This window comes from Sinohyriopsis cumingii, chromosome 13 (genome assembly GCF_028554795.1).
Source record: "Sinohyriopsis cumingii isolate HCF-2022 chromosome 13, ASM2855479v2, whole genome shotgun sequence".
In the NCBI taxonomy this organism is placed as follows: Eukaryota; Metazoa; Mollusca; class Bivalvia; order Unionida; family Unionidae; genus Sinohyriopsis; species Sinohyriopsis cumingii.
The window spans coordinates 22,410,537-22,425,149 of NC_142973.1; the positions used below are offsets into that span (position 1 = coordinate 22,410,537).

Sequence of the window (14,613 nt, forward strand, 5' to 3'; positions counted from 1 at the left end):
GAGGTAATATAACTATTGCAGTGTCCTTTTATTACCACTGTATATAATTGGGAAGGGTAATATGACTATTGCAGTGTCCTTTTATTACCACTGTATGTCATGGGGAAGGGTAATATAACTATTGCAGTGTCCTTTTATTACCACTGTATGTAATTGGGAAGGGTAATATAACTATTGCAGTGTTCTTTTATTACCACAGTATATAATGGGGAGAGGTAATATAACTATTGCAGTGTCCTTTTATTACCACTGTATATAATTGGGAAGGGTAATATAACTATTGCAGTGTCCTTTTATTACCACTGTATGTAATTGGGAAGAGTAATATAACTATTGCAGTGTCCTTTTATTACCACTGTATGTCATGGGGAGGGCTAATATAACTATTGTTGTTGTTGTTGTTGTTGTTGTGGGGTTTAACGCCATTTTTCAGCACGCGATAGGCTATACATGGCGGCCAGTATTAATGGTGGAGGAAGAACCCGGTAAAACCCCGGAAAGAACCACCGACCCACAAGAAGCTACTGGCAAGCTTTCTCACATACCCACATTGGCTGAATCCTAGACTCGAACCGCCGCAGACAGAGGTGAGATGGCAGTGATCCGTAACGAAGAGCGCTTTAGACCACTCGGCCACTCGGGGATTGCATTGTCCTTTTATTACCACTGTATGTCATGGGGAGGGCTAATATAACTATTGCATTGTCCTTTTATTACCACTGTATGTCATGGGAAGGGGTAAATTAACTATTGCAGTGAACTTTTATTACCACTGTATGTAATGGGGAGGGGTAATATAATTATTGCAGTGTCCTTTTATTACCACTGTATGTAATGGGGAGGGGTAATATAACTATTGCAGTGTCCTTTTATTACTACTGTATGTAATGGGGAGGGGTAGACTAACTATTGCAGTGTCCTTTTATTACCACTGTATGTAATTGGGAGGGGTAATATAACTATTGCAGTGTCCTTTTATTACCACTGTATGTAATGGGGAGGGGTAATATAACTATTGCAGTGTCCTTTTATTGCCACTGTATGTAAAATTGGGAGGGGTAATATAACTATTGCAGTGTCCTTTTATTACCACTGTATGTCATGGGGTGAAGTAATATAACTATTGCAGTGTCTCCATTTGTAGGTGATGGATAGGTTATTGAGGTCTCAATTTGTAGATAATGGATACATTGTTGAGGCCGGTCTCCATTTGTAGGTAACAAGTTGTTGAGGTAAGTCTCTATTTGTAGGTGATGGATAGGTTGTTGAGGTCTCCATTTGTAGATAACAATTAAGTTGTCACGGTCAGTCTCAATTTGTAGGTGATGGATAGGTTGTTGAGATCAGTCTTCATTTGTAGGTGGTGGATAGGGTTGTTGAGTCTCCATTTGTAGGTAACAGTTAGGTTGTCAAGGTCAGTCTCCATTTGTAGGTGATAGGTTGTTGAGATCTCCATTTGTAGGTGATGGATAAACTGTTGAGATCAATCTCCATTTGTTGGTGATGGATAGGTTGTTGAGGTCTCCAAAAGCTTACAAACTCAGGACTAATGTCTTATTTTGTATTTTGCTCTTTTAATAAAATATTTTGTAATCATATTTTATTGTCAAATCCACCTTAGTGAATGCTGAATATGGTGATCAATATGTCATCAATATGTGTCTCTATGTCTGTCTGCCTGTACATCCATAGATCCATACACACCCTAGATTAAGGTTACTGTTAAAGTACTTGATATTAAGGTCAATCTTAAAGTACTTTAGATAAAGTTTAATGTGTGAAGGTACTTTAGATTAAGGTCAGTGTTTGAGTACATTTGATTAAGGTCATTGTTAAAGTAATTTAGATAAAAGCCAGTGCTAAAGTACTTTTGATTAAGGTGATGGTTAAAGTACTTTTGATGAAGGTGATTGTTAAAGAAATTATGATTAACATGATTGTTAAAGTACTTTTGATGGAGGTAAATTGTAAGGTTTTGTTGTTTCTAGCTAAATAAAAGGTTAATTTAAAAAAAAGTTAGTTTCTTGATAATAAATGTTTCACTGTAATTTCTCTCTAATATTTCAGCATATAGTTGTGACTTTGAGACAGCTAACATCTGTGGCTACACCCAGAGCAAGTTGGATATTTTTGACTGGACACGCAACATTGGCTTGACTGTCAGTGTTGGAACTGGACCCAATAATGACCACACCTATGGTACCAGTCAAGGTACAACTATTTTTCCACAAAATGTTGTTTCTAAAGCTATTCAAATTTTGTTTTTTCTCAGGTTGTCAAAGATGCACCTTTCTATCTGAACTGTATATCAATAAAAACAAATTTTGTTTTATGGTCTTTTTGTTGTATGAGACTTGTATAAAGTGGTATACTCCATGCCTTCAATGGACAGCACTATAATGAGGGAAAACTGTAATGATTTTATAACAGCCTACCACCATGCATTTAACTTTTTGTGTTAAATAAGTGTGAAAGCTAATTGTATTGAATGCAGCAAAACTGGGAGAATTTGCCTACATATATTTTTATTCACATACTTTATTGCACATTCTTGACTCAAAATCTTCATGTGGAATCAATAAATAAAATATAAAATATAATATGAAAAACAGAAAGCCTCACATTTCAGTTTGTAATAATTGGGACGGTTCCCACTGATAAATGTGGCACATTTTTTTGAATGATTAAAGTTTTAATGCAATCCTCATAATGTGGCATTTATCAGTAATCACCTGATGTTATAAATTGTCTAAAAGGCATATAAAAAACATTTATTAAATAAACTATTCATGGACCAAAGCTTGTATTTTATTATTCTTAGTTTGTTTAAAATGCTTCAGTTCTTCTAAAAATATTTTTCAGTCTCATTTATAATTCATGGCACTTACAATTCAAATTTATTAAAGAATTTATTAGGATTTTAGACATATTTTATTTGTTAAGAAACTTAAAAGGTTAAATGATGGATGCAAGATTTATATTTCTTTTCGATTTTGTTCAACCTTAAACATTAAGTGACCAGTATACAGCTCTGGTCATTTGGGTTATAAACAATTATTATTCGAGTTTTCTGTCTGGTGGCAGGGCATTACATGTACATTGAGGCAAGTGCTCCAAGAAGACAAGGGGATAATGCCCAGCTGATAAGTCCATCTTTCTCCTCTCCGTACGGTGCATGCTTGAACTTCTACTACAGCATGAATGGATTACAAATTGGACGATTGATAATCTCACAAGTCACCAACACATTACCCAAACGAACATTCCAAGTCTGGTCCAAATCAGGCAACCAGGGCACAGCATGGAATCTTGGGCAGGCATCTCTTCAACCCCTCGCCAACTACTCCATCATCTTTGAAGGATTTGTGGGTAATGGTTATCTGGGTGACATTGCCATTGATGATGTCTCCATAACAACCGGAAATTGTGCCTTGCCTGGTAAGTAATGTAGTTGAAAATAATAATTCATGCATTTAATATGTGCTAATGCTGGAGACAAATGTTTTGCAATAAGATCTATTTCGGCCATAAGAAAATTTAAATGTTGAATGAAGGAACAACAATACTCAGAGATCACTCAGTTTCAGAGGTAATTATTATGCCTTTGGTGTATCAATATAGCAGGCAATGTGTATCAGGTATGTCCACCTGTCAAGCCCAGCCAGATTCCTTTTCACTCAGTAAGTTTTGATGGTATTTGTGAGTTTAAACGAAAGTTAAAATGTGGCTTTAGATTAAGAAGGTCCAGGTCAGGTTTGACTTTTTGACAGAATTTTCTAGACTTCTGTTTGAAGTTGAACTTTGTCCTTTAATTGTCCTAAAATTGGACAGAAACTTATGGGGCATCATTTTATATCAGCAAGGATAATAATTCTGTAGCTATTACAATCAGACCTCATTTGATCTCTTGACAACAAAACATGAGAACCAGGTTATATAAAATTCTTGCTTGCAAATATGGCAAATATATTTCAACTATTGTATATTTATTTCATTTACGTTCTTCACTGATTAGATCAATTATATTGCATTGCACATGTAGCTTACTGTATCTTTTTGTAAACCCCTATCTTTATTACTTTCATATAATTTTTCCTGTTCTTTTTTGTGTGTGTGTGTTCATTTATACATTTGTGTGTTAACATGTAAGACATTTCTAAATATCTTTGACTCAAATTCATTTACACTCATAAAAACTGGTATGTAGATGCATCTTCAGAAGAATAACTCTGCCATATGAAAACTAGGTCAGTTTGACATACTTTCATGCTTGGGTGACTTTTGTTATTTTTAGTTATTCATTCATTACATCCACAGTAACTTAGAGCATACTAACCTAACTGGAATATGGATGCACCTCACTAAGAGTGTTCCATTATATAAAAACTAAGCCACTGTGACCTGTATTTCATGCTTTCCTGACTTGGGTTAAATTTTTTGATTTAGGTTGATTTTTCAACCTTTGTTGCATGCTAGAGTTATCAAACTAGATAATTGTATCATTATTAGTATCACAACCTTACAACATAAGGTCATGGACTTACATTCACATTTTACAGGTGTAGTTTTGCATTTAGCTTATGACCACAGAGTTTTAGTTTGCACAATGCATATATGCTGTTGCACCTGGAATCATGAAACCTGGTGAGGGAATGCATCTACACCCTTATCACAAAATGTAGGTCCCTGTGGCCTATATTTAATGATTAAATGACTCTTGTATAAAAAAAATGCATGATGTTTTTTTTAAAGGCCAACTCATGCAAGATTCATCAAACTGTATGAATGTATGCTTCAGCAAATGAAGTCAGTGACCTACATTTCACATTTTACTGATTTGAGTTACGTTTTTGCATTCAGCTGACCTCAGAGGTTTTTTGCATAATATTTGCATACTGTTTTACATGGATTCCTAAAATGTAATGAGGGGATGCATCTTGACAAGTATTACACAAAAGTAGGATAGTGTGACCCATATTTCATGCTTTACTGACTTTGGTTACATTTTGTGTTTTAACTGTTTATGCTTGATTATTAGGCTAAATGATTGTAGATATCTCGGTTAGTACCACACTCATACATGGAAGGTTATGGTGACCAACATTGCTTATTTTACAGACTTAGGTTAATTATTTTGTTTAGCTCATGACTTCATAGGTTTTTGCATGCTGTGTACGTACTATCCTGTCTTGAATCCTGAAACCTGGTGTGTGAGACACATTTTGATGAGTACTACTCCTTCATTACAGAAATAGATCATTATGACACATATTATGCTTCACTGTTTTGGATTAGATTTTGTTACAAGAGTAACTCAAAGATACCAACATCATATTGTATTTAAATAGTGATTTTAATTTTGTTTAAAGGTTTGTGTCATAGCAAGTTTTTCAAATGAATGATTATGTATTCAGTTCACAAAAATAACATGCTTATATCTTTAGGTAACTGTAACTTTGATAGTGGGACATACTGTACATGGACAAATCTCCGGAATGATAACTTTGACTGGATCCTGAATAGTGGTTCAACAAGCAGCCAATTCACAGGGCCATCAACAGACCACACACGAGGGGACAGTACAGGTGGGTGTCATGGTTTGCACAGGTCTTGAAAAACTTTAGAGAATTCGAAAAATGTAGGATAAACCTTGAAAAGTACTTCTATTTACTTGACAACCTTTTAAAAGTCCCTGAATTTTGCTAAAGTTTGTATTGTTACTATTAAGTGTTTCATTTTTTGTCTATATTTTTACTTTCAGGGAAAACTGAGCATTAATAACCATTCAAATCCTTCAATTTATCACACATATACTTGAGTCACTTTTCTCATTCAAGAAGAGTGGAAGATGATACATTACCAATATCATAGGCTGTACATGCAATGTAGGTTCACAGTGTGAAAAATAGAATGTACATAACAACAACAAAAAAACAGTTGATCAGATTATAAATAAGATTTTAGGATTTAAGATTGAAGAGATGAGAAAGATGCAGATAATTTGTGAGAAAATCAAATATTTTTGGTTATTAATGCTATTAAATATGACCCACTGCCACTATTAGGAAATATGGCAGGTATGCAGCAGAAAAGCTTTTAAACACAGTACGGCCTAATATCATTAATTTAGCTTACTTGATGTGGTGTTTAGGCAATATGCTATAGGTAAACACTCTTAAAATGTAGGGGTCCATAATGTCAAATAATTTTATATATATAAAAGACAACTTTCATTTATTTCATCAGTAAACAGCGAAACCTCTCAAGACGAAGCACTTGGAGTTTTGGTGGCTCAGTTGGTAAAGCATTAAGCTGATAATACAAGGGTTGCACGTTCAGTACCTGCCTAGGCCAGCTCAGGTTGGCTTTCTTGATGTTTCCTTGGGAAAGGCATGTGGCTTCCATTTCCTTAGCCTGTTTTTGCCAGTATTGTGTTGAAAGTGCTGTTTAAGAAGGAAGTCAACAAAACCAACAGCCACAAGCCAATGAAACAAAACTAAAATTTGGTTTTGAGTTAATTTTTTTGAAAGAAAAGAAATTTGTGGTCAGTAGACCATTTTATTTTTAAGATGATTTTGGTTTTTATGAAGTTTCATTCATGAGAATATTCACTGCATCTCTCTACAGGTAAATACATCTTCATCGAGACGAGTGCACCACGTGTGCCTGGAGATGTCGCCCGCATTCAAAGTCAACAGTTTGATGCCACATTGGGAAGCTGCATGAATTTCTGGGCCCATATGTTTGGAACAGGTATTGGCAGTCTCAACGTGTACCTTGTGAATGGTTCCACGAACTACACCCTTTGGCACCTCAGTGGTGACCATCAGGATAACTGGCTGTTTGGACAAGCAGGAATTAGAAGTTCAACCCCATATAGGGTAAGAATATAGTATTTCTCCTTTCTCTCAGACATGTCCAGGGACCAGTGTTACAAAACTGCAAAAAAGGAATAGTGGGTTAACCAGTGGACAATGTTTTCTAGTAATAAAAATGTTTGCCAGTTTCAAGCAATAGTGGCAATGGACTTCTCTTAGCATATCAAGATTACAGTAACACAAAATTTTGGCAAGTATCAAACAAGTTTAAAGAAATTGTATCAAGGAAGTTTTAATTATAAAAGTATCATTTAAAGGCAAACAGTTTATTTTCACAAATATACTCACTTTTCAGAACTGAAAAAATGTAATGAACTAAACTAATTTGTATTCAAATTTAGTGTTTATATAATTTGATCGTGGAAGAATGAGGATAAATAGAACTTACAGAGAACATGGATGTAGTCTAGATCACATCTTATAAACAATAAAGATGGGACATGGAAAGTTAAATTTGTTTTGTGGCAAATTCTACAGCACAGGCAAACCAGAGTCTAGTCTCCTGGGTACATTCAACTACATTGAAGCTTTATTAATATGGACACATTTGTTTCCTTTTTCTTTAGGATTAATCAGTCATCCCTCATATAGAACAATCACAGAGATGAAGTGGTTATTGCGCTAGTCACATGTAGACACATACCTGACTCATGTACACCTCCTGAGTCTTAAATCTGGACCAGATTGCATACCCAGCCAGTGTCCACTGACAGTGGGGGACATTTTTGTAGACCTGATTGTATACCCTGCAGTGTCCACTGACAGTGGGGGACATTTTTATAGACCCGATTGTATACACTGCTAGTGTCCACTGATAGTGGAAAACATTTTGTGAATCCGATTGTATACCTTGCCAGTGTCCACTGATAGTGGGACATATTATTGGGGACCATATTGTGTACACTGCCAGTGTCCACTGACAGTGGGGGACATTTTTGTAGACCTGATTGTATACCCTGCTAGTGACCACTGACAGTGGGGGACATTTTTATAGACCCGATTGTATACACTGCTAGTGTCCACTGACAGTGGAAAACATTTTGTGAATCCGATTGTATACCTTGCCAGTGTCCACTGATAGTGGGACATATTATTGGGGACCATGTTGTGTACCTGCCAGTATCCACTGAAAGTGGAACACATTTTTTGGACCTGATTGTATACCCTGCCAGTGACCACTTGTTGAATTTATCAGCTTCAACCCTGTGAGACAGTTTTTTTGTGTTCATCTTAATTACTTGTCAGACAGTATTTTTATGTGAACTGAATTACATGTGAGATTATTTTTATGTGAACTGAATTACATGTGAGATTAATATTATGTGAACTGAATACATGTGAGATTATTTTTTATGTGAACTGAATTACATGTGAGATTATATTTTATGTGAAATTAGGAACATATGATCATGCACTACCAGGAAAAATGTTTGACTTTAGGGAATGAAGTTTATGTAAATATAATTGGCCCAATATTTAAAGGCATTTATATTTTTTACTTCCATCCTTTATTTTATATACATTTAATAGAATTGTAACATCTTTAGCTTTATATTTTATCTAGTAGTACTTCATATTTATGTTTATTTTGAAGGGTCTATATTCATTAAGTTTTGTGTGCATTTCTTTATATTTACTTTTTCAGGACTTTACTTTTAATCACCATCATTTAGCATTATTTTACTGATGTGACATGAAATGCCATACATACTTACACATACATAAATACATACATACATACTAATTTATTTTTAAAAAATGTAATAGGATAATTGCTTTGTCTAAATGGGATCATTGGAATATACAGAACTTGAGTTCTTTGTGCAGGGGATAATTGTGCAAGACCCTATATCTTAAAATGCTTTGCATGCTTAAGGATATGGAATGTGTCTGTTATGCTTGCCTGCCTGTAACAAGAGAAGACTAAGGAAGGCAGGAGCCATGTCGCCTCAGTGGATAATATACCAGACTTGTAAAGAAAAGGTGCCGAATCCAAACAACCCATTAGGATCAAAATGGGTTGTTTCCTGTGATGTGTCCTTAGGTAAGGTATTTACTCCAATCACCTCAGCACTAAATAACTCAGTTGTGTTGTAAAACACAAGACAAAACCAAAACTGAATTACATAATAACCTACTGGTAGAAATAATGGGTAATTATTTTAGTTTGAAATTAAGTTTTGTTTCATCCTGTGTTATATTTAGGTGATAATTGAGGGCATTCGTGGCAGTGATTACACTGGAGATATTGCGGTTGATGACATCAGCTTCACCAACACATATTGCAATGGTAAGACTATTTACAAAATTCATTGTAAACACATTAACCCCTGTCAACAAGTTAATGTGGCAGGAGGTAGTAGCCAACTGCCGAGCTCTGTAGCGTCACGGTCATGCATGATACACTAAAGTGATTGGTATTATAGAAAGGTAGACAGATGTAGCTCTACAATGATACCAATTAATCTGGAAGTTCTACTTGCACTATAAAATACAGAGGGAAAAACCTCATTTTATGGACCTGATTTTTTTTTACCCAAAATTCGCCAACGGTCGGAATCCAATTTTTTGTTCAGATTTTATACTTTTTGGTCTCGTATCAAAGGTAGACCAGTATGAACTGCAGTCAGATAAGATGGGCATTTAGAATAAAAAGTGGTATTGAATCGAAAATAATGGGTCTGTTAATCAAAAAAAAAAAGAACTCCAACTTTTACCCTTCTGCTCATGCGCGAGGCAAAAAGCCAATGAAAAACAATGTTTCTAACACAACTAGGCATTAGGTTATTGGAAAATCACCTGGAAGTTGATGTCTTAGGATGTATTCAGAAATTCAGAAATAGCTTTAAAAATGTGTTTCCTACTCGAATTTCAGGTGAAAACAACAAAAACCTCCAGGGGTTAATGTGTTAAATACAGAAATCTTGAATACCGGTACTCAGAATTTAGAATCTCAAACCAGTCTAATTGTTAATTGTTTTTTATGACTATTTATAATAAATATATTTTTGTATGGTTGTTGTGCTTTAATTATGTTTATGATGAAATATCAAGGTTATCATAAATTGTTCCTATAGAAAAAAATCAAATGTTTGTGTCATTATACACATATCATGAATTCAGGATCAGGATATGTGTTTATTCATATTGCTACACTGGTGTTGAAACACTGATTGATCTTTTTTGAAAGAATGAACTGTTTAACTTGGAAAGTTCCATTTGTCTTGATTACTAGATCAGTAAATTATTTACTTTAGTTTGGATATTAGTACCATATATACTTGCTTTTAGGTCAAGTCCAACTACAAACAGCATAGACCCAACTCTGCCATCTTATAATGCACTGGCAGATCAGGATGTATGTTGTTTGTTCTACTGATTACTCCCAAACAAACTGAATGGACCCAGAACTGCCAGTGCATTATGTGATGGCAGAATTGGGTCTGTGCAGTTTGCAGTTGGGTATGACTTATAAGTGAGTATATATGGTATTTGATATTTTCAGTGAGACCACTTGAAGCCAGTCCTGCTATCAGTTTCACAACGCAGTCAACAGTCACTAGTGCAGTCTCATATACGACCCCAGGATCAACACCAAGTGAGTCACAAGGATTGTGTCAGTTTTTGTATTCATTTCCTTTGCATATGAAATGTCAAAAATAAATGTGGTAAAACCAGTTTGACTCACAATGCAGAATATATACAAGTCTGACTAATAGTATATAGACTACAGGCTTCTGAAATCTATACATTGTTTATTCAACGACTATAACATATGCTCACCCTTATTGAAATTAATCTACAACCAAAATTAGGGTAACTTTTGAAGTTAAAAGAACTTAAACATTGTAAAGAATTTTGTGCAGTGTAGGCCGCAGAAGGCATCTTGATTTAATCCTGTCTGTACATCTGTCCAAAGAAGCCTGTTAGCAAAATTGTGCAAAATCCAGTCTATATAGACAAATAAAATTTGGCTATCTTATTTATATGCATATGGAGATGGCTTGATTAGACTTTGAGTAGTTGCAACAGCAACAAAAATCAGTGCCTTTTTCTTAATATTTTGGACTTTATTTAACGCAAAAGAACCTTGTTAGCACAATAAAGCAAATCCACTTGAAGCATACAAGTGAAATTTTTAAGGTATATTATTTTGTTTTACAAGCACAAATCCATTTGCACTATAGTTTGGTTTTACACTGGCAAGAATTTGAAATTTAAGGACAGGTATTATTGAAGAATTGGAATATTGTCTCATTCCATGATTACTTGATTACCTTATATGCATGCTTATTAGATGAGTCCAACTCTAGAAAACAAAAATCCTAATCTGTCATAGCATGATGCACCTACAGATTAGGGTCTGTGTTATTTGTTCTACTGATTACTCCTAACAAACATCACTGACCCAGCTCTTCCAGTGCATGTTGTGATGGCAGATCTGGGTCTATGCAGTTTGCAGCTGGACTCATGTTATAAGCGAGTGCATACAGTAATATTTACACGAAGACAATATAGAAATCCCTTACACAGTAACAATAGAATATACAAGTAGTGAAATAATCACAGAACTAGTATGAAGATGCTTTCACATGACAGGATTCTATGTTGTCAAATTTAAAAAAGGAATATTTAAATTTAGATTATAAAATATTTCCTGTTTAGAAAATCTAAGTTTAAATTCTTATAGAGTGAGAGAGAAAAGTATTAAAGCTGTAAAGATAAAAATGCATGAAACCACTATTTGTCTTAAACTGGAGCAGTGTTTTCAAAATCTGGCTAAATGTATCTCCACCCTCTGCATGTTTGATTCCAGCACCTACTCTGTATGACTGTGACTTTGAGCAGAATTTGTGCTTGTGGACTCAGATGACAGGAGACAACTTTGATTGGACACGAGCCCAGGGTCCTACAGGAACAGTTCTAACTGGTCCCACCAGAGACCACACAAAAGGAACACGTAAGTAAAGACTCTAGATTTTGTATAATATCTTACTGATACCTCCAAAATTTGTGACAATAAATATAAATTTTAAAAAATTACAAATAATATTTAAGATCATTATATTTTTAACCTCCCCCAAGTGACTATTAAGTAGAAATGATTATTGTTGATGCAAAATATATGGTGTCATTATGGGAGAACAGACTGATTAACACTGGGCTATTACCAAATTTATAATTCTTTTATAAACATGTGTATTGAATATTTCTTAGCAGCAATGATTATGATTTATAAAGTTTTATTGCAGTATATTACTATTCACTCTGTATGCAGTTAAAGTCTGGTTTCATTTACTTTTACTGAAGGTCTCTGCATTGCTCCCTCATTGTCAAGAACTAGATATCCCTCATTGTAAAGGACTTTATGTTGCTTCCTTATTGTAATGCCTTCCTTGAGAGCCATGAAAGTGTACTGCGTTATAAGCGGAGCTCCTTGTTATGTTACATGCATTATTGGGTATTAGTACACAAAATACATGATGGGTTGTTGTTTGGGTATTAGTACACCAAATACAAACATAGGGCATTGTAGGGTATTATCCCTTTACCTCATGCAAGCGCCTTTGGACACCTCTACTCCATTTGCATGGAAGCGCCTTTTGATGCCTTTTGATGCCTCTACTCCATTCGCATGGAAGCACCTTTTGACGCCTGCTGTAAACATCAGCCATTTTAAGCCGGTTTTCATAGTGCCACCTTCAGGGAAACCCCTATTAGATACTACATTCATTTCTGCGAATGACAATTATGTCAGATCACGTGGTCACTGTTTATGCTCTGGTCGATATCTGCTATTTAAAGTAACTGGGTCGTAATCTCCACTCTCCAAATTGGAGGTCGCGGATTTCATTCAATACTTACAAAGTTTTCACGATTAGAATCACAACTATGAAAGATTCAATAACTTACATAAAGGCTCTGATATTGATGTAAGCAGCAATTAGTTTTTATAAATTATCAAATTCAGATGACTTAGGGATGTAGATGCAGATGAAAAACTTTTAAATTTCAGGTATGAGAAATGGCAGCTGTGGTTGGTCACACAGCCTCACTGACATGACGGTGAATGAGTTCTCTCAAGATTTTAAAGCACATAAAAAATTCTTCCATGAAAAATAATTACATAGCTATAACAATCAGACTTTACTCTTAAATTTTTCGACACATAATAGATGTGTACCAAAAAAGTAAAATGGTTAAAATTGTTGTTAAACATAACATACACTACATTGCTTAACAGTTAACAGGCAGGCATATGGAGTCAAATAGGTAACAGGTGTTCTATTTATAGCATGCTGCACTTTGTAACTCTGCTCTTTGAGGTAAAGGGTTAATACACAAAATACAAAAATAAGGCATTATAGGGTATAAGTACACCAATACAAACATAGGGCATTATAGGGTATTAGTACACAAAATACAAAAATAGGCATAAATGGGTATTAATACACAAAATACAAAAATAGGCCATTATAGGGTATTAATACACACAATACAAAATAGGCCATTATGGGGTATTAGTACACACAATACAAAATAGGGCATTATGGGGTATTAATACACGCAATACAAAATAGGCCATTATAGGGTATTAGTACACAAAATATAAAATAGGCCATTATAGGGTATTATTACACACAATACAAAATAGGTCATTATGGGGTATTAGTACACAAAATACAAAATAGGCCATTATAGGGTAGTAATACACACAATACAAAATAGAGCATTATGGGGTGTTAGTACACAAAATAAAAAAATAGGGCATTATTGGGTATTAGTAAACAGTACAAAATAGACCATTATAGGGTATTAATACACAAAATACAAAAATAGAGCTGTATAGGGAATTAGTAAATAAAATGTAAAAATAGGGCACAAATACACAAATTTCAAAATAAGGCATACAGTAATAATGCACAACATTTCAGAATAGGGCATTATAGGGTGTTAATACACAAAATACAAAAATAGGCCATTATAGGGTATTATTACACAAAATACAAAAATAGGGCATTCACTGAAATGAAGCCTCATTTTATTTGGTTCTCATTAGCCAAAAATTAAAATTAAGTGAAAGAAAACCAGTAGTAGAACAAATGAAATTTATCCAAATTAAAGAAATCCATGCCCATACCTATGTTATATAAAGGGGTCCAGTATACTAAGGGACTTTACAGTGAATTTCAAAGGTATATTCATAAATTTAAAAAAAATCTAATTTAGCTGTTTGGCAAGTGATCTTCATTTATTTAGATGGCTCTTATTATATTTTTTTGTAGCGCAAGGCTGGTACATTTACATTGAGACCTCTTTTCCAAGGATTCCAAATGACACAGCCCGCCTGATCAGCCCAATGATAAATGATGGACAGCCCCACTGTCTCAGTTTCTGGTACCACATGTATGGTACCCATATCAATGCCCTGAATGTCTATGTGAAGAACACAGGGGCAACAATATTGGGCACCAAAATATTCAGTAGGCAAGGCAACCAGGGCAATGTATGGAAACAAGGGGAGATAACAATACAGCCTGTAGCAGGATACCAGGTTATATGCTAATGAGTTTGTTTTTTTTAACAGATTTATTTATAGTCTTACCTGTGACTGGTATGAAATAGGTAAAATTTTCTGGAAGGTGCAGTGGCAGCATCAGTATTGAGATTCTGCATTATAGGTTATATATCTTGTAAATCATCGGTTGAATTCAGTTTCCTGTCTCACCTGCTT

The 14,613-nt window shown here is 34.7% G+C and overlaps 1 protein-coding gene across 1 annotated transcript in view; it reads left to right on the plus strand.

Moving 5' to 3' along the window:
• The window catches only part of LOC149785045 (MAM and LDL-receptor class A domain-containing protein 2-like), a 349,170-nt gene that overhangs the window by 189,604 nt on the left and 144,953 nt on the right, over nt 1-14,613 (plus strand). Inside the window, exons 91-98 of the mRNA XM_089931272.1 lie at nt 2,068-2,211; nt 3,085-3,438; nt 5,445-5,585; nt 6,628-6,881; nt 9,084-9,168; nt 10,384-10,476; nt 11,695-11,838; nt 14,165-14,433. Of these exons, the coding sequence (XP_089787398.1) occupies nt 2,068-2,211; nt 3,085-3,438; nt 5,445-5,585; nt 6,628-6,881; nt 9,084-9,168; nt 10,384-10,476; nt 11,695-11,838; nt 14,165-14,433 (1,484 nt within the window). The remainder of the gene's footprint in view (nt 1-2,067; nt 2,212-3,084; nt 3,439-5,444; nt 5,586-6,627; nt 6,882-9,083; nt 9,169-10,383; nt 10,477-11,694; nt 11,839-14,164; nt 14,434-14,613) is intronic.